Source organism: Macrobrachium nipponense, chromosome 32 (assembly GCF_015104395.2).
Source record: "Macrobrachium nipponense isolate FS-2020 chromosome 32, ASM1510439v2, whole genome shotgun sequence".
Taxonomy (NCBI): domain Eukaryota; kingdom Metazoa; phylum Arthropoda; class Malacostraca; order Decapoda; family Palaemonidae; genus Macrobrachium; species Macrobrachium nipponense.
The window spans coordinates 34,268,911-34,289,661 of record NC_061094.1 but is presented as its reverse complement, the minus strand read 5'-3'; the positions used below and the strand labels follow the sequence as shown (position 1 = coordinate 34,289,661).

The 20,751-nt window shown below is 39.2% G+C and overlaps 1 protein-coding gene across 1 annotated transcript in view; it reads left to right on the top strand.

Annotated features, from left to right (window-relative positions):
• LOC135207339 (eukaryotic translation initiation factor 3 subunit J-like) overlaps nt 1–20,751 on the top strand; it is a 190,284-nt gene that overhangs the window by 158,489 nt on the left and 11,044 nt on the right. The window contains exons 3-4 of the mRNA XM_064239050.1: nt 1,936–2,046; nt 14,034–14,199. Of these exons, the coding sequence (XP_064095120.1) occupies nt 1,936–2,046; nt 14,034–14,199 (277 nt within the window). The remainder of the gene's footprint in view (nt 1–1,935; nt 2,047–14,033; nt 14,200–20,751) is intronic.

The window sequence follows — 20,751 nt, the reverse complement described above, 5'->3', positions numbered from 1 at the left end:
GACAAAATAATTTCCGAGATGTGTCGCTGATGCTTTTTAGTGCAAGAAGAAAGAAATTTGTGCTTGCGCGCCTTGTTAATGATTGTAAACAAAACAACCCCTTGATCCGTGAGCTCCCAGCATCCCTGAAGGCGCATGATTCAAAAGTGTTCGCCTATAACTATTTTTCCGCAAATTTTTAAAAAAACTTTTATATCGACGTACCATACGTTGAATCGGCACCCAACAGACAATTTATATCGACGTTTAATACGTCCAATCAGCGTTAAAGGTTTAACATAATTTATTCAAACCTAGCTTATTCAGAGTAAAAAAGGAATCATAAAAAATCAAACTAATATAATTTAGTCTATTATTTTATCGAATTCCCTGCATAGTTTTACATGTATGGCTAGACCTACTGCCATAAGCATATTGTAAGTAGCTGAAAGGATAAGAAATATGAAAGGTGACTTTCTCGTTTAAGTCTATTTCAGATATCTGTTTTTACAATATAAACCTACTGCTGTAATCGGGGATTGCTCTTTGACAGCTGCAACAATCATACAGGGTGTAACACAAGTGTATGCAAATATTTTGGAGAATAAAAGATAAAGTAACTTTGAGCAAAAAATATTTTATAAACATGCATTTTAAGGCTTCAGTTGTCGGTGAGGGGAATTTTAAAATAACCGTTATCATTAGTGATGCTTTCATGCGATGGAGTTCGTAGCGAGATGTTGGAGGGAGCGGTGATGCCATATAGGAGTGATGGAGTCATTAGGCCGATGTTAATAAAGTGTCTCCCAATAAAATGTATTATTTAGGTTTTGAAAATAAAATGCATGCATCATTGAATCTGTTTCCCCTAGTAATCTACCGATAAAAAAGAAAAAAAAAAAACAAAAAAAAAAGTAAGCCTAACTGAATCTCTCATCCATCAAAGGTAAGGTTGCTTATTCATTAGACACCTATCAAAGATTTCATTTTTATTTTTAAAAATCTCTGCCTCTCCATGTAAAGTATTCATCAGACACCAGTCATAGCTTTAGACCTAGTCATGATTCCTGGTTCAATAATATCGTTACAAGGCGCTAGATTTAAAAATTCACAAATGACTGTTGCTTAGCAACATTTACAATACTGTATTGTCTTTCTCTCTTGTGGCGGTTCAGGAGTTGCACCTCTAGGCTCATGTTCTAAACTTTGCCATTCCCTAAACAATATGATTCTCTCCGGTATATATATCAAGCTTTCTTGATATATCTCTAACAGGAACTTGCACCGATTGCAGTGCAATAATTGTCTCTTGGTCAGCGGGGATGTTTCCTAGACCGATAAATGACACACTGACATTAGATTCCCAAGCACATAACGACATCGAAAGCAATAGAGTGAGGTCGCATGGTTCACACTTAGGTTAAATTTTTTTTTTTTATCTCTGATAGCATTTTATGAGTTTCCAGTGTTTTCTGTAAAATTTAACAAATGGATTCGTTCAACTACCTTCAACTTGATATTGAAATGATAATGTATGGACTGTTTATGCGATACTACTATTGATAGGTGTCTCCTATTTTCTTAGTATTGTATGTCAGAAGTTGTGATATGACTTTTTTTATCACTTCGTTCTAGTTTTACTCAACAACATACGTGATGTTCTAAAGATATCAATGACTGTGTTTAACGTCATTACAGAAGATTTCTTCCATCTTCAAAAAGAAAAATAGATTATTAAGGTATGAATCGTGCGTCAGGCAGGTGAACGAAAAATTTTGAAATTCTGCCACCACTTGTTTGAGCGTATGTACATACATCTAGATTAATTATTTTTTCTGTGTTTCCATTGTAATAATGAAATAATACAATTTTATGAATTAGCCCCTTTTGATTTTAAAGGCAAGATTTTAGGACCACACGCACACGCTTTGAAAGTTTTCTTTCCCTTGTTCATAGGATAATTGGGACGACGAAGATGAGGATAAGGAGAAGACAGGAGACTCAACAACTTCAGCTCCTGCTAAAAGTAAGAAGAAGAAATTAGCAGATAAAATTGCTGAGAAAGAGGTAAGCGATTGTTAAAATAGTATTTTTATTATATGAGGAAAGTTTTTTCCATAAGAAAAATTTTTTTTAAAAGTCAACTGCGATATATGACATTGCTCGTAGAATCTGTTAAATGACTGGCCAGTGGCCCAACTCCCTTGGAGAATTGCGGAAATTTTAGACAGGCTTTGTGATTTATGAGTGGAAGAACTACAATGCATTGAATCTGAACTTTGTTTTTGCTCAGAGTTTTTTTATATGGTGTTTGGATGTAATTTTACCAGTCAATAGGAAGTCGAGATTCAATTCCCCCCCCCAAATATGATGCCATAGTAGAGATGCAGTAACAAAAAATATATAGTACAGGTATTTTCCTACTTACTATGGTGTTAGGTTCCAGAAAACCCATTGTTTGTTGGAAAAATTGTATCTTGATTATAGCGTAGCTTACATTAGGGTAATCAGTACCTTCTTAATAAATAAGGTAGCCTAGCCTTCACTACACAGTATACTTTATACATATTTGACATAGTACTTATTAATTTCAGCTAGTTCTCTGGGTTTAATGCATATTGGCTTATGATAATTCAGTACATACAAAGAGAAATTGAATGACATTAACAAGCTTGATGATACCATGGTAGGTATATCGTATACATATGAATATAGTAGCTTAGCTACAGTATAGTCAACTACATATATGGTATAGTAATTTATTAATATAAGCCAAGCCTACAGTATAGTCAACTACATATATGGTATAGTAATTTATTAACCCTTAAGCGCCGAAGCGTTATTTTTAAAATCTCCCATATGCCGGCGGCGTTCGCGAGTGAGTGCCGAAGCAGAAATAATGGTGTTTTTTTAAATCACAGTACGCTTAGTTTTCAAGATTAAGAGTTCGTTTTTGGCTCCTTTTTTTGTCATTGCCTAAAGTTTAGTATGCAACCATCAGAAATGAAAAAAAAAAAAAAAATCATTATCATATATAAATATTGGGATATATGACAGCACGAAAAAAATTTCATATATAATTGTATACAAATCGCGCTGTGAGCAAAACGGTTAAAGCTAACAAGTTAATTTTTTTCGTTGTATTGTACACTAAATTGTGATCATTTTGGTATATAACACGTTGTAAAACGATCAAGGCAACACAGAAAATATCACAAAATGATGCATGAATTCATAACGCGCGGACGTAAAAAAAAGCTGTTTTAAAAAATTCACCATAAATCGAAATATTGTGCTAGAGACTTTCCTTTTATTGCCAAATGAAGGTAATTGATTGAATATTACTAGACTGTAAGTGTTGTAGCTTACAATTGCAGTTTTCGACCATTTCGGTCTAGTTAAAGTTGATCGAAGGACAAATTTTTTCTATTTATTGTTATTTATATGAAAATATTTCAAAACTGATAAAAGCTACAACCATGGGTGGTTTTTTTGTTGTATTCTACATGAAATTGTGCAAATTTTCATATATAAACCTTTATGTAATGGCTAATTTAAAATGGTGCAAACATTACGACAATCGGACGAAAAAATTTATGATTTATTTGGAAGAGTTACCGCACGTACATAAGAAAAAAGTTTATTTCATAAATTCACCATAAATTGAAATATTGTGCTAGAGACTTCCAATTTGTTGCAAAATAAAGGTAAATGATTGAATATTACTAGAATGTAATAGTTTTAGGTTACAATTGCGTTTTTTTACCATTTCAGTCAAGTCAAAGTTGACTGAAGGTTGAAATTTTGGCCCGTATCGTTATTTATGTGAAAATATTTCAAAACTGATAAAAGCTATAACCATGGGTTGGTTTTTGTTGTATTGTACATGAAATTGCGCACATTTTCATATAGTATAAAACTTTATGTAACGGCTAGTTTAAAATGGTGCAAACATACGACAATCGGACGAAAAAATGTCTGATTTTTTTCGGAAGTGTTACCGCACGGACGTAAGGACAATTTTTTTTTTTCCCATAAATTCACCATAAATGAAAATATTGTGCTAGAGACTTCCAATTTGTTGCAAAATAAAGGTAAATGATTGAATATTACTAGAATGTAAGAGTTTTAGCTTACAATTGCGTTTTTTTACCATTTCGGTCGAGTCAAGGTTGACCGAAGGTTGATATTTTGGCACTTATCGTTATTTATATTAAAATATTTCAAAACTGATAAAAGCTACAACCATGAGTTGTTTGTTGTTTTATTCTACATGAAATTGCACACATTTCTATATAGTATAAAACTTTATGTGACACCTAATTTAAAATGGTGCAATACGACAATCGGACGAAAAAATTTCTGATTTTTTTCGGAAGAGTTACCGCGCGGACGTAAGGAAAAAGTTTTTTCATAAATTCACTATAAATTGAAATATTGTGCTAGAGACTTCCAATTTGTTGCAAAATGAAGGTAAATGATTGAATATTACTAGAATGTAAGATTTTTAGCTTACAATTGCATTTTTTTACCATTTCGGTCGAGTCAAAGTTGACCGAAGGTTGAAATTTTGGCACATCGTTATTTATATGAAAATATTTCAAAACTGATAAAAGCTACAACCATGAGTTGTGTTTTGTTTTATTCTACATGAAATTGCACACATTTTCATATATAATACTCCATGTAATGGCTAATATAAAATGGTGCATTTATGTCAAAGTAAAATAATTTCCGAGATGTGTCGCTGATGCTTTTTAGTGCGAGAAGAAAGAAATTAGCACTTGCGCGCCTGGTTAATGATTGTAAACAAAGCAACGCCTTGAATCATGAGCTCCCAGCATCCCCCAAGGCGCATGATTCAAAAGTTTTCGCCTAGTAGGCCTATAACTATTTTTTAGGAAATTAAAAAAAAAAACATTTTTATATCGATATATCATACGTTGAATCGGCACCCAACAGACAATTTATATCAACGTTTAGTACGTCCAGTCGGCGTTAAAGGGTTAATATAAGCCAATTCTGGAGGTTCAATGCATTCTGACTATATCAGTAGAAAAAAAAAATTGGACACAAAACGAGAATCACAGACCAACATTGGCATAATTGAGCAATGTCAAGCTGCTGATGGCTCTGTATAATTATGAAATAAAAATTAATGAATATGCATCTTTTCCATGAATCTTTTAAAAATACAGTACATTACCATATCCAGTATCATTCATTGTAGTATGTATATTCTCATATTATTGTATCGTAAAATACTAACAAGTGGTAATGTTTTGGTTTGGAAATCTGCTGATGGCAAATACGAGTTTATTTTGGAAATTCGGAGCGAAGTGTCTTGCTATTAGTTAGCATAAAAGAATATCTAGATACTTTACTTATATGAGAGAAGGTAATTTTTCGTGTGTGGCGTGTTTTTAAGTCAAAATGTGTTTTAAGTTGAAATATGAATTGAATACAGCTTGTTGTGAACTACATTATTTTTTGGTAAAAAGATTGCGTTCTGGTCATGTTTATTGTGTAAAAAGAAAAAAAAGATTGTGATTCTGTTCACTATTTTCACTTGATTTCATTGTAGTACAAGCATGAGCTTTACTGTTACCTTATATATATTTTATTAGCGTGAAAATGACAGTAAAGTGTGTTCTTTCAAGACTTGGAAGTTTTTATTAAAATTATTTTCTCTCAGTTTTATCTCTGGTTGTATTTGATTGCATAAGTTTACGGGAGTTTCATCCTTGTTGCCGATGCACAATAATAGTCATTAGCAGCTCAAAAAGTGTTCTCAGCTTCAGCTACAACTTGGTTTAAATTTAACAGCATGTTTCCTTGATCTATAGCGAACAAAGTTATTACATAAAAATAAAGCAGTCCTATTCTACATAACGTCATTTATAACATAATTATGGTAATTGTTTATTATCGTATGATGGTTGAAATACCAGCCAAATGGATGATGTTATCCAGTTTGGTTGTACTTAGCAAAACGTCGTTTCTCGTTCGGTTGTTCAGTTGTTCATGGCTGTACACATTTATGCAACGAGTAGTATAACGTTAAACAATACTTTCATTATTCTCTTTTGCTGTTGTTTTTATTTATTTATTTAACTAGAAGATGGGATAAATTTAAATTATTATTTGGTCTCTCTTGCTCCCTGGTTGTACGTATGCTGCTGCCTGCACCCGTTACAAGCGAAATTTTAAAATATTCTGTAAATATTCTTGTATCAGTATTAATTCCTAACCCCATCGTAAAATCAGATTATCGTAAGACGAATTATCGTAACTTGAACACTACCTGTATATCAATTAATTATAGTGTTGTTATCCTCCACATAGGGCTTTGCACGAACACAAGCATGGTATTTTATTATGTTTTTGCTCTGTGGAAATATAGTAAAAAGATGATAAGTAATCACACATGAATAGTATTATAAAACAAAGAATAGTTTAGTGCTGGATACAGTCACCTACCTACTTATGAACAACAGATATGGTGCAAGTTGAAATTGTGTTTGGAATGCTTCCCTTTGCCACCCACAAGTTCAAATTTTGCTCTGCGTGCCTGTTCTGCGTAGTAATAATTTTTGGCGCACAAGGAAGAACCACCACCTGTTCCTTTATCCCCTTCCCTGATTATCCAGAGTACAGGCAGTCCCCGGCTTACGACAGGTTCGGCTTACGATGTTCCGAGGTTACGACACTTTTCAATTATATTCATCAGAAATTATTTCCAGGTTAACGACGCATGTTCCAGTGTTACGGCGCTTACGACGCCGATCTGACAGAAGAATTATGACTCCAAAAATGTAAAATAATCAATATTTGGAGGTTTTCTTTGATGAAAATGCAATAAAAATGTAGTTTCAATAGTTTTTAATACACCCAAAGCATTAAAAGTAAGGTTTTCTTACGATTTTTGACAATTTTCTGGCTTCCGACGATTTCGGCTTATGACACGTCTCAAGAACAGAACCCCCGTCGTAAGCCGGGGACTGCCCGTATTTTTATGATTTACTATTATGTATTTTTACAGTTACAAGAAAACATGTTCATACTAGACTTTATGGCATAAACACACATTCACAGATTTATACAATGAAAGAACAGTTTATTTTATAGCGGGGTCGGCTCAGATGGTTTAATCTGTTATTTTGGTGAGCTGTTATGTTATTTTCACGACTGCATTTTTCATGATAAACTATTGAAATAGGCAGGTATAAGGGTTTTTAGTAGAGGTTTTTTGTGTGAGCTATGAAAATAGGCAGTTGTATTAAGTGCTTTTGGAGGGGAGTTGTTTTTAGCTCTTCCGGGTGGAGGTTTGTGGTCCCTATCCCCTGTGAATCCCAGGGGTTGACTGTACTTAATCTGTGAACTATTCTCAGCTCTGAGAGGAAGAAGCATGTGAGTCATGTTCTAGTCCGCCACTCTTTGTCATTTACCAAGGGACAAAAACCAATGCACAATGCACAGAAACATCTATAGGTAGTCCCCTGTTATTGGCGGACTCAATTTATGGCGATTTAGTTATGTGTCGCTTGCCTAGCGCCATAAAATCGTCAATTAATGGTGCCATAGTGAGCCGAGTTGTTCCGATAATATATTTATGGTGCCATAACATACTTAACGTAGGTGCCATTAACCGGTTATTAGCACCATAACTCGTTGAGTTTCAGTTCAAAGTGGTTTTTGCTCATCAGCACCCCGCCCAGAACAGAACCCCCTCCAATAACTGGGGAATCGCCTATAAATAGTCTACAGATGTGAAGGTGCAAACTACATAAAGCAAATACAGCCAGATAATTGCTAGGTACAGGGAGTATGTAATACTCCCAATATACAAAGAACAAACAGTAAGAATGAATATATGAGATTACTTGAAAAACGTAACTCGAGGACGGCTGTAATCACAGCGGGAGAAGGCAGGTTGACCCAGGTCACACCACCTGACCTAGGTATAGCATTAAGTTTTTTTTTTCTCTCTCTCTCCAGTAACAGCCATAAATAGATATTATAATACTGCATGATTTAAAAATACAGTGAAAATATTATAATCTATGACTCGAGTTAACTCGGGAATATAAACATGACATACGTATTTTCAAAGTTTAATAGTTTGCTAGGTTTTGATGATTTCTCAACCAAATTAATGCACTACATTTTTTATAAGTAACTTACCAAGTAACTACATAGCTTTAATTTTCTACTTGGCGACAGTTTACATTGAAATTCGTGGTAGTGATTCTTTTGTTAAGCGAAGGCAACCGGCCCCACCCACTTTCTGGGGGAAGTAGAGGTACAACACAGCTAAGACTGTCATTCGTTTTCTGCCACACAGCGATGACAGTCTCTTGCTTGGTAATTTGCTTTGAAATTCCTTTATTTCACTGGATGGTTGTGGTTCCCACAGGATTTGGTGACGTATTCTGGAATTGTATTCTTGAATTTGGTAGGAATTTTGCTAATTTGGGTAGCTTACTGTCTTTCTCTTGTAAATGTCTGAAGCTAATGTTTCTAGTACCCAGTTTTGCAGCAAGGATTGTAATACCAGACTTACTTCCATTAATTATTGCTCTCATACCATTTGTAGTTAATATAAGGGTCAGCATTTTTGGACCAAATGGGCAGAAAAGAAAGTCGAACCTTTGGTTCTGCAAGTCATCAAAGAAGGATATTCCATTCCCTTCAAGGAAAAATTGCCGTTAGTCTTCTCTCGTCAACTTGGGAGTGTACTCCAAAGACTCAGAGAAATTAAAGAGAAATTAACTGCCCTATCAAAAGAGGTTGATTCTCTTCTCAAGAAGGGAGCAGTAGAAATAGTACAAGACATCAACTCTAAGGGGTTATACAAATATCTATTTCTAGTCCCCAAACCATTGGGTGGTTGGAGACCCATCCTAGATGTCAGCACCCTGAATATCTTTGTGAAAACCACAAAATTCAAGATGGAAACCAACCATTCAGGTTTGTCAGCTATTCATGAAGGGGATTGGATGGCAACTATAGATATGCAGGAAGCCTACTTCCACATCCCCATACATCAAGAATCTGGGAAGTATCTAAGGTTTACGTTCCAAGACAAGGTCTTCCAATTTTGTGCCTTGTGTTTTGGCTTGTGGCTACACCTAGCAGGAATCAATGTTTGTCTGTACCGAGATGACTGGCTCCTTTGCTCCCTATCGAAGTCAAAATGTGTGGAGGACATTCAAGAGACTTCAGTTGACCCAGAATTTGGGTCTCCTGATCAACAAATCCAAGTCAGAACTAGTCCCAACTCAATCAATTCTTTATTTGGGGATGAGAATAGAATCTCAAAGCCCAACGACAAAAAAAAGTCCAATTTTGTCTACAGAAAGTTTGAAAGTTCCTATCTCGCCTTTTGTGCACTCCCAACGAATGAATGAGCCTTCTGGGGACCCTTTTGTCCATAGAAAAGTTTGTGCCCTTGGGAAGGCTGCATATGAGACTGCTTCAGTTCTTCCTCAAGGCCAACTGGTAGAGGAAAACCCAACCGGATTCCTTGGTGTTCCCGATCACTCAAGAAATCAAAGAGAACCTCAAGTGGTGGCTCATAGAAGGAAGGTTTGTGGAAGGAAAATCTCTGTTCCTTCTGAACCCCAACCGTACACTATATACTCAAGATGCATCGGATCAGGGTTGAGGCGTCATCCTAGAGAATGCAGAAGTTTCGGGGATGTGGTCCAGTTCAGAGAACTTACACATAAATGTGAAGGAACTCAAAGCGGTTCATCTGGCCCTTCAACACTTTGTGACAGCGGTCCATGACTCCACAGTCATTTTCCATTCGGACAACACAACGGCATTGGCTTACATAAAGAACCAAGGAGGCACACACTCACTCTCCCTGTTCGAGGCAGCCAGGGATCTGCTCCTTTGGGCTCACGACAATCACACCTAGATTGTCGCCAGGTTTATTCATGGGAAACTGAATGTCATCGCAGACGAGTTAAGTTGTTGCAAGCAGGTACTACCGACGGAGTGGACACTCAATCCACGAGTGTGCACCGACTTGTGGAGGTAGTGGGGGAAACCGTCAATAGATCTGTTTGCAACTGCGAAGAATCCTTGACTTCCTTGTATTGTTCGCCAGTCCCGGATCCTCTCACATGGGCAACAGACGCAATGATCCTGGATTGGTTGAATCTCGATGTTTACTCTTTCCCACCCTTCAGTATGGTGAGGGATGTGATAAACAAATTCAGGTCGCACAGTAGCCTCTCAATGATGTTAGTGGGCCCCCTTTTGGCCACAAAAAGAGCGGTTCCCAAATCTCCTTAACCTTCTTGTGGCCTTCCCAAGACTTTTAACTTTTACCACAGCAATGAAGTCTACTCAGGCAACTACATTTTCTCCGGTTCTATCAAGGACTATCCACTCTTACTCTGACAGGCTTCAGACTGTCGGAAGCTTGTCGGAGCAAAAGGCTTTTCAAGACCAGTGGCAGAAGCGATTGTTAAGTGTAGACGCCAATCCTCTGCTAACGTTTATCAGACCAAGTGGTCAGTCTTTCGCTGCTGCTCCAGAAGTCATGATATCTCATCTTCTAACCCTGTAGCAAGTCTGCTATTTTTAAGAATATCTTGACAGCAGCCCCAGTCAAAGGATATAGAGCCATGCCAAGCTCTGTGTTTAGAAACAAAGTTGCTGACTGACATCTTCTATCCTACAGATCTAGAAAGAACCCTGTGCCCTGTAAGAGCATTGAAATTCTACTTGGAAAGAACTAAGGCAATCCGAGGTCACTTCCCTAACCTTTGGTGCTCAGTCAAGGACCCATTACGTCCTATGTCAAAAAATGCTTTGGCTTTTTTCTCAGAAATGTTTCTGAATCACACTCAAAGGTTTCAGAAGAAGTTTTTCCTTTATGCAAGGTCAAGCCCCATGAAGTAAGGGCAGTGGCCACTTCCATGGTTTTCAAGAATAATGTATCTTGCTATGATTGTACAAGCTACATTCTGGAGATGTAAATCTGTATTTGCTCATTTTTATTTATGTGACATAGAGACAGTTTATAATAATTGTAGTGCTTTAGGTCCCTTATCTATTGCTGGCATGGTATCAGGAAACCAAGGGTAGGAGAGTATATCTATTCTCTTATTTTAACTTGCTTGACGCCTTGACAGTGGTCGTCAAGTTTTGGGGAGCTTTGGGTATGGTGTACCTGGAGTCTGGTCGGTGATGATTGGGTAATGGTGATAGTGTTTGTTGGTGTTCAGGTAACCGGTTTTTCTGGTCATTTTGTGTGTTGCCCATGGCAAGGGCTTATGTTTTGGCAATCATCGGAGTACTCAATTGCAAAGCATCCCGCTGAAGTAGTACAGGCAAAGCCTGGCTCTATTGCCACGTCTCTACAGGTTGAGGCGAGCTCTGACCAGAGGCAGTATCTTCATGCTGGAGTTCTCTCACTAGGTAGGTTACAACAAGCATTTTGTTGATGCTAGCTAAGCTACTATTGTAAATTCAGCTATGTCACTGAGTATTTTTGGAATAGCCCATGTCCAGAATTCCCTCCTCCAGTCAATGTGGGATTCAGCTATGTAGTTACTTGGTAAGTTACTTATACAAAAATGACATTTTTATAATAAAATTAAGATTTTGTATATACTTGCCAAGTGACTACATGAACGGAGCCCACCCTCCTCCCCTCTTATGGACACAGGCTTAAAACGAATGACGATCTTAGCTGTGTTGTACCTTTACATCCCTGGAAAGGGGGAAGGGCCAGCTACCTTTACTAAACAAAAGCATCGATACCGTGAATTTCATTGTAAACTGCCACAAAGTAGAAAATTATAGCTATGTAGTTACTTGGTAAGTATAATACAAAATTTAATTGTATTATAAAAATGTCATATTAATAACCAACATCGAACAGTTCAAGATATGAACGGCCGTCCAGAACGTAACTTGTAAGTTGAGTAGTGACTGTACATTTATTATAGTAATAGTACTATGTTAATTTTGTCTCTCATAGTTTCTCCAACATGACTAGCTCAGAATTGTGCCTATAATAGATAAGTATCACTTATGAACTGCAACATTTTTCAAGATAACTATTGGTCTTTTAGGGCATGTTTTATAGCAATTTGGCATATATCAAGAAGATGCACTAACTTTTTTTGGGCATCTATCAAGAAAATGCACTAACCTTTTTGGGGTCAATAAATAAATTATTTTTGTTTACCATGTGATTGATGAAGTACAGTTTTTATACATCATTTGTCACTTCTTTTTTTTATGTCATATTTTTCAGTGTTTACATATACATAATGTATTAAATGATTTTTACATATGTATATAGAAGATAGATTTTTGGGTTTTTCTGTAAATATAATGTAAGTCATTTTGCCACTTGGGGAGGATAAGGTTTGGGTTAAGAAAATTGTTTCTTTTGTTTCTAAGTATATATATTTTTTTAGTGCATTTCAATGCTAGTAAAAGCATAACCTATGCTAAGTTGAAGAACACTGTAAAACCCCAAAGAAAATTATAATGGGGGATCCACATCGTGTGAAAAGCATAAGTTGTGTGCAGTTATTGTGAAAAGCTTAAGTTGTGTGCATTTATCAACAGATCACTTTTAGCTGCCTCAACACCCTTCATTTTTGGCTTTGCATTTTCAATTAGATTTTTCATCATACTTTTAAGAAAAAAGATTCAGCATTGTAATTGGCACAGACCATTTTCTTCCCTAGCATATATCCTTTGTATAAATATGAAGTTGGTAATTATTGGCAAGTAAAATATGTCCAGCATGAAATATTCTCACATGCACAAGTTCTGTAACTGGCTGGCCAAAAGCAGGCATACTGTAGATGATCACATAACCAGATGACATCACTGAATGAACCAAGTTACAATACTCAGTTAATAATTACAGATCATATAGGCATAGACTATTATACTTGTTAGGAGCCAGATTATTAGTAAAGGTAGTTTAAGACGATATTGTACTGTATGTATTGTCTACCTGTCTAGCATCCCTTTAATCTTAAAGTTGTCTTAAAATGGTATGGAACCTGTTGAACATATCTTCAAAATAAAGAGCAACAGCAGATTAAGCAACACCATACACCCTTAATTACTTTGAACAAAAATTTAGTAATTACAATGTCTAAAACCTAATGTAAGGCTTCTTTAAAGAGTTTTACTTTCTCTCTCGTTCCCTCTCTAATACTGATATTGTAGTTTTAAGCCTCCTAAATATATTTTACTCTTCCACTAATGTTACTTATTTTACACCAATACATTTCAAAGGCTATTTGAAACTATGCAGTCATATAGAATTTCTCTCTCTCTCTCTCTCTCTCTCTCTCTCTCTCTCTCTCTCTCTCTCTCTCTCTCTCTCTCTCTCTCAACATACTTTTTTTAGTATTTTAGTCCTATGGCCTATGAAATAGTCCCCCCGTTGCATTTCAACTAATGTCAACTAACCACCATTTTCACCACTCTGTAGTGGTAGTGCCATTAGCGCATCTCACGATGCACCATAGGCATTTCTGAAGGGTGTTTGTAGTATCCTTTTGGCTCCTAGCACCACCCACTTTGTATATAGCCTTTCTCTTTATTTTTTGTTTTCTTGGATCATTTTTCTTCATTTTGAGATGACTTGTACTTCTTTCCCTACATCAAACTATTCACTCACAATGAATTTTAATGGTAAAATTGCATGTAATGCCAGCCATGCCAATTCTTTCCTAACTTTTTCCAGTTTCACATATTTTTGAACAACTTATTTTACTGTAGTTTCATTTGTTATACTGTCCAGGTATACTACTACCACTTCTCTTGAGGGCTATATTTCTGAATTCCTGATATCTTTTATTCTCTTAAAATATTTCGAAACTGGCTGAAGTTCCTATGCCAGGCTGAAGCTTTTTACACTTTTATTTTAACAATAATAATTTAATGATTTGATGTAAATGTCATGAAAGTGTATTGGTGCACATTTCTGATGACATACCTTCCATGTTAATAGTATTTGCCCCCATTTTCACGCATGTTTATCAGTTTAATTTTTTCCTCAGGCCAAACAGCAAGAAGAAATTGAAAAACGAAGAAAAGAACTTGAGGATAAAAGTAGAACTCAAAGTCCAGAAGAAAAATTAGAAGAAAAATTACGATTACAAAAAATTCAGGAGGATGCCGATCTAGAATTAGCAAATGACCTAGTTGGAAGCACTGTCGAAGAAGGTAGGTTTCCATAAGAGGTGCCGTGTATTTGCAGGTCTAATTTTGGTTTTCGTCATTTAGCAATACAGGTAGCCCGCGGTTACCGTTGCCATAGGTTAGCGGCATTTCGGTTTTACGGCGTTTGTTAAGTACATATATTCATTACTGGGTTTTACACTCCGTAGGGTTTTTAGCGCCGTTGTCTGTTTATAGGTTTCTTAGGCTAGGTGCCGAGACTGCCTCATAAAATACAAACATAATGAATATATACATCTTTTCTCTGCTCTTTTAAAAAGTTATCCTTTACTTGCAGTATACAATAATACTGTATGTAGTCTTGTATTACTATTTGCATTCATGTAACTACTTATAATAGTATAAAGCCTTTGTACAAGCTAAGAAGTGTTATGCAATCAGCTCCCGAGGATGTGTGTGCTAGGACTTTAAAGATATTTAGATTTTATGAAAGTAACTTGGCAAGTAATAGCTATAAATTATAAGTTTCAAAGTCTACGACAGCTCTTTTGTTTTGGGTTTAGGTAATTTGCCCGCCCACTTTTGGGGAAGAATAGGTTTAATTTAGCTAAAGGTATCAATTTGTGTCTGCTGGTCAACAATGTTACATGGTGGTTTAGGAACTCTTGAAATTTTTTGGTCACTGGATGGTTTTTCACCAGTTGGGTGACATATTCCATTACTTTGGTAGCACTAATTACATTAGCTTAGATTTGACTATATCACTGATTTTGACTTTTGATTAGATTATGTCTTACTCTGGTTCATCCAGATTAGACTGACTTCGGCCAAATATGACTCCCATACTGTGTTGTATGTGTAGAGGACAAGTTTGTTCTTTAATTCTATCTTGTGACAAGTGCAAAGACTGGGATAGGGGGAAATGGCAGGTATTATATTCTCATTAAATGAAACTTTTAAACATGACAGGAATAGGAAAGCAGCTGTTAGAGCAGAGTCAAAGACTGCTAGTCAGGTGAGTTCATGTAGAGTTGATAATATCAATATTCCTGTATCTGTTATACCTTTGATTGCTTTTTCTCCCATTACTACTTCTCTGACTTTTTCTTCAACTCCTATTCCTGGCTCCCTTTCTTCAGAACCCAGTGCCATTGCCAGACTCAAGGTGCAAATAGACCAAAAGTTTGGTCTCTTAATTATTCAATCATTTGTCAACTGAAGTTTTGTCTCAATTGTGGGCATTCTTGCTCCAGAAAATATGGAAATATCATTAACAAAAATTGTATGAAGGATAACAGAGTAATGCTGACCGTGGTACCTTGGGGGACTCCATCTACTTGGCATTTTCTTTCAGACCAAGTATTACCTACTCTTACCAAAAAGTGTCTTTGTGTTGAAAATGCTCTTCAGGAATAATGGCAACTACCCTCTTAATCTGCATTCATGAATAACTTTAAGAATTCCACATCTCCAAGTAGTGTCGTATACCTTTTCAAGGTCAAAGAATAGTCATGTGATGCTGCTTGGATGCAAATGACTCACAAATAGATGACTCAGGACAGACTGGGATGACTGTTGTTGAGTGTAATTTTGAAAATCCACACTGTGCAGGTGATAAAATGCCTTTTTTCTTCTTCTTCTTCCTCTAAGGCTTGCCTTGCATAGACCATTTTTTCCATTAACTTGATAAGTTAGTGCAATTGGTCGGTAGCTTGTTGGTAAAAACTTATCCTTATCAGGCTTTATAAAGCCTAAAATAATTGCTAGTTCCCATACAATTGGGTAACTAGTGTCATACCATATCCTGTTTATAATACTTAAAATAAAAAGCTTTGTGTCTATTGATACATGCCTTATCATAGCATAAGGAATGTTATCAGGGCCTGGGGCTGTATCCATACAGGAAGCTAGGGCTGAATCAAACTCCTTTTTATTAAAAGGCATATTATATGACATATTTATTTGTGTAAGTCAAGGGGTTTCTGTTCTCAATTTCTATAATGAAAACCAGGAGCAGCTTCTGAGTTCTGTGATACACTGGCAAAGTACCTTGCCAGAGTATTACTAACCTCTACTGCACCAGTCATGAATTGACCATTCACTTTGAGAACTGGAGATGGATTTGGTGTGAATTTTCCTGCCTCAGATTTTTCTCAAAACAGCTGAAGGCAGCATTCTGTTGTTAACTGAGGACACAAAGGATGATCAAGATTGAAATCTTGCTGCTTTTTTGTTCATACGCGAACAAACCTTTGGTCTTAACAATAGGATAATTTCTAGCGTGTTGCTGGATCTGGTTAAAAAGCAGATGAAAGCAAGGAATTTTTTTTATATCTGGCAACGCATGCGTAGATCGGGGGAAGAATGGTCAAAGACCATGTACCTACGCCCCCACGTCAGTCTTTTCTATAACCGTCTGGGCGAGAGTCGTGGTTGACCCCTCTCAGCCTTTACCCGGTTCATTGCCTATTTCATTTGTGTTTAGTGTGTGTGTGGCTGATATTATGGCTTCTTCTGCTCGGCCTCGCCAACTTGTGTGCCCTGGAATTCCAGGTTTTCCGCATTCTCGTTTTTTGGCTTCAGCAGCGACCGATCCCCACATCATGTGTAGCAGGTGCTATTCTATTCTAATTTTTGTACTATAACTAATCCTTGCACGGAATGTCGGGCATGGCCTAAAGAGCAGTGGAAGTCGTTTTATAGCAAGAGAGCATCGAAGGGTTTCGACTCTTCCTTCATGGGAAGGTTTTTCGCCTCTTCCCAATGTTTCGTCTCCTGCAGTACTCACCCCCCATAGTAGTGTTGTGCCTGTCTCCTTCCTTTTCTTTCATTGATTCGTCACTGGAAGTATCGGAAGGCCCTCAGGCTGGTTTTTGTAATGTCGCCCCTTCTTCTTCGGGAGTTAATTTGATTCCCGGGAAGGGGGAGGCTTTTTCATCATTCTCATTTATTCCAGAGTCAGAGGCGTCCAAGATGGCGGCGATTTTGGAAGACGCTCGGGCTAGGGGTTCCCTTGTCCTTGGAGGGGTTGCTGGTGCACTTTATGGAGGCTCGCTACCCCCCTCCTCAGGCTGGCCAGGCCCTCCCCCCTCCTCCCAGCCTCGACTTCGTTGGTAGCCGAGGTTAGCCATCTTGTATTGCTCCGCCAGTGACTGTTGCCGCTTCTTCAAGTCGGAGGTCAGCCCCGTTGATGTCACGGGATCAGACGTGTTCTCGAGAGAGTAGGTGTTTCAGAGAGTGTTAGTGTATCTTCTCTTGTGCAATCTACAGTGGCTGCTTCGTCCTCTGCATCGAATCGCGAGCGTGTTGCAACCTCTCCCATCTGTGCACATCACAAGCGTGTTGCAACCTCCCCTGTCTGTGCACATGATGCAAGTGCTCCTACTTCTCCAGGGCTTATTCGTTGCTGTAAGGATCTCAAGGCGCCTGTCAAGAGGTCGAAGGTGGTGAGCGCGGAGTTGGTGCATCAGGAGTGTTTGCCTGCTCCTCTCCCTGGTGCTTCTAAGAGTTCGACTCTGGGGGATTCTCCTTCGATCTCAACTGTTTAGGATTCTTCTCCCAACTCACATTTGTATGTCTGCCACACCCGTGACCATTCATGGACATGTTAATGAGTCATCTGTTGGAGGAGAGAGTAGTGATGTTTCTAGTGTTGTAGTGGGTTCGTCTCAGGATCCAGCGTGTGGACCCAGCCCAGACAGGTTTATTGGTGTTTCGGGCTGTTTGGCTGCTGATCCTTCCATTAATTTTAATGAGGAAGGTGCCTTAGAGGAGCCTACACATTCTTCTCGTTGTCAGTCTCCGTTGCTGGAGCAGGAGGTGGGAGACATGCAAGTTTTTGTCTTCCTTTTTGAAAGTTGTTGATCTCATTCATGGGTTCAACAATTTGGAAAGTAGGACTCAGGCTTGGTTGTCTTACACTCCTTCTTGCTTGGAAGCCTTGGTGGGAGCTACGCAGGATCCCAAATCATCTCTTCATCTTCCCTTGTCGGGGCACGTCCAGTTGGTCATGCATAAGGTTAGTGCCTCTGTTTTGGACCGGGATGGTTCACTTCGCTTTAGGGGCTCTGCCAAGCTACTGTCCCTGCCTCTCAAGAGACATAGGAAGTACTATGCTTCGAACTGCATCTTTGATGGCGCGCCATTTTAACCCAGATGTCATTCGCCTGAAGCCGGGATTGGCTTTGGAGTAGGTGAGGTCAGTGGCTCCGTCCTTGTCTCCACAAGATGCCTCAGCGTTGGAATCTACAGCAGCCTCCATGTTGCAGACAGTTTCTTGGCTCAACTTCTGGTCTGTGGTCATTGCCAAGATAGCTTCTGACAGGTCCCCAGAAGGGTTGGTGAGTGCATCCTCGCTTACCAGTCTGTTGCAGTCCGGAGGCAAGGTGTTTTTATATATGGCTCACCTCAGTGTTAATTTATGGGTGGGCTAACCTCCTGATTAGAAAAGATGCAGCTTTATCTAGGATGGAGAGATCAGTTGACACAGAGTCCTTGCTGGCATTGAGAAACGGAGATCTGTTGGAGTACCAATTTTTGTTTCCTCGGACCGAGCTTGAAAATGCGATAGACCGGCGCCAGACTGACACCAAAGACAGACTGGTGCACAAGGCCGTGTCTAAGTTGGAGTCTCGTCCTCAGAGACGTCCGGCTCCTCCTTCTCCCCCTGTCCAGCAGCAGTCAAAGAGACCATCACTTGGTAGGCTGTCGAGGAGTTCGATTTGGCAGGACCTTCCCATTCGACTCAGCCTAGGTCAGAGGACCAACTTCCCTTTCGCTCTCGTTCTTTAAGCCAAGAAGGGACCCAAAGGGCAGAGGTAAAGGGGGCTGTCGGTAGGTTAGGCGCCTCTCCCTCTCCTGTGCCATGGGTGGGGGAATGCCTGGCGGGCCATTGGGCCAAGTGGCAAAGTTATGGGCGGAGAAGTGGATGGTAGATGTCCTTCGGGTGGGGTACCTACTGCCATTCGACTTCTCTCCTCCTCTGTTGGACAAACTGCAGCTCAGGAAAGCATATCCTTCGGGAGGAAGTGCAGAAGATGCTGGACAAGGATGCGATAGAGGAAGTGGTGCATCCATCTCCGGGGTTTTACTGTCACATCTTCTTGGTGCTCAAGGCGTCGGGAGGATGGAGGTCTGTGATCAACTTATCCACCTTGAATCACTTCAAGATGGAGACCCCGCATTTGGTGTTGGCAGCCGTGAGGGAAGGCGAATTCATGCTGTCGATAGACTTAGGGGACGCATTTCTTAAATCCCTATTCATCCGATGTCCAGGAAGTTCTTTCGCTTCTCTGTTGGGGACAAGGTCTCTAGTTCAAAGTCTTATGCTTCGGGGCTGACAACAGCCCCTCAAGTGTTCACAAGGGTCTTCTCTATCATGTCAAGTTGGGCCCATGCTCAGGGGATCTGTTTGCTGAAGTACCTCGACGATTGGTTGGTCTTGGCAGTTTCCAGGGAAAAGCTGCTGCAGGACAGGGATCTTCTACATCGGTTCTGTCTGGAACTGGGCATCGTAGTCAACCAGGATAAGTCAAACCTCGTACCCAGTCAGAGGATTCTCTACCTGGTCATGGTCATCGATACGACAGTTGCAAAAGTTTTCCATTGGATCAGAGATTGGAGAAGTTGCAAGTGGTGGCGCGCGACTTCGTGTCGGGACCACATCAGTCAGCTCATCAGTGGCAGGTTCTTCTGGGAGTGTTGTCTTCCCTGGAGAATCTGGTGTCCCTCTGTGTTCTCTTCCACCTGACTTCCTTCTGTTCTCAGACGCCTCCCTCGCAGGTTGGGGGGCTCATTTAGGTAGCCTCATCGCTTCTGGCGTTTGGAGTTTGGAGGACAAACAGCAACATATTAACGTCTTGGAGTTGAAGGCAGTCTTCCTGGGTCTGAAGGAGTTTCAGGAGAAGGTAGAAGGTCACTCTGTCGTTTTCATGTTGGACAACACCACAGTGATAGCCTATGTGAACAAGCTGGGAGACCTGGTTTCTCGTCATCTTCACGCCTTGACCATCAAGGTTCACCAGTGGGCAGTCAGCAATTCGGTAGAGCTCTCAGCCAGGTATATCCCAGGCAAACAGAATGTGCTCACAGAAAAACTCTGTCATCGAGATCAGATCCTAGGCACAGAGTGGTCCCTTCATTAAGTGGTAGTAGACAAGCTCTTCCAGGTTTGGGGGAGACCCATGCTGGACCTTTTTGCGACTCACTTCAACAGGAAGCTGGAGATATTTTGTTCAGTGGTCCCAGATCCTTTAGCGTTAACAGAGGACACATTCCAACATCCCGGGGGCAACCTGGAGGTGTATGCCTTCCCTATGTTTTGTTTAATCCATCAAATTCTGAACAGGCTAATGAGTTTACAGGGTCTCAGGATAACTTTGGTAGCCCCTCTGTGGCCTCAGGCAGAATGGTTCCCAGATCTGCTGTCATTATTGTCAGAGGTTCCTGTGTCAGCCGCATGCGGAAAGGTTCCACCAGTCAGTAGAATCCCTGTCTCTTCATGGTTGGAGGCTATCAAGCATCTCTGAGTGAGAGGCTTTTCTCAGAGAACAGTAGGGCATATGTCCAGCAGTCTCAGAAAGTCGACCTCCGTGGTTT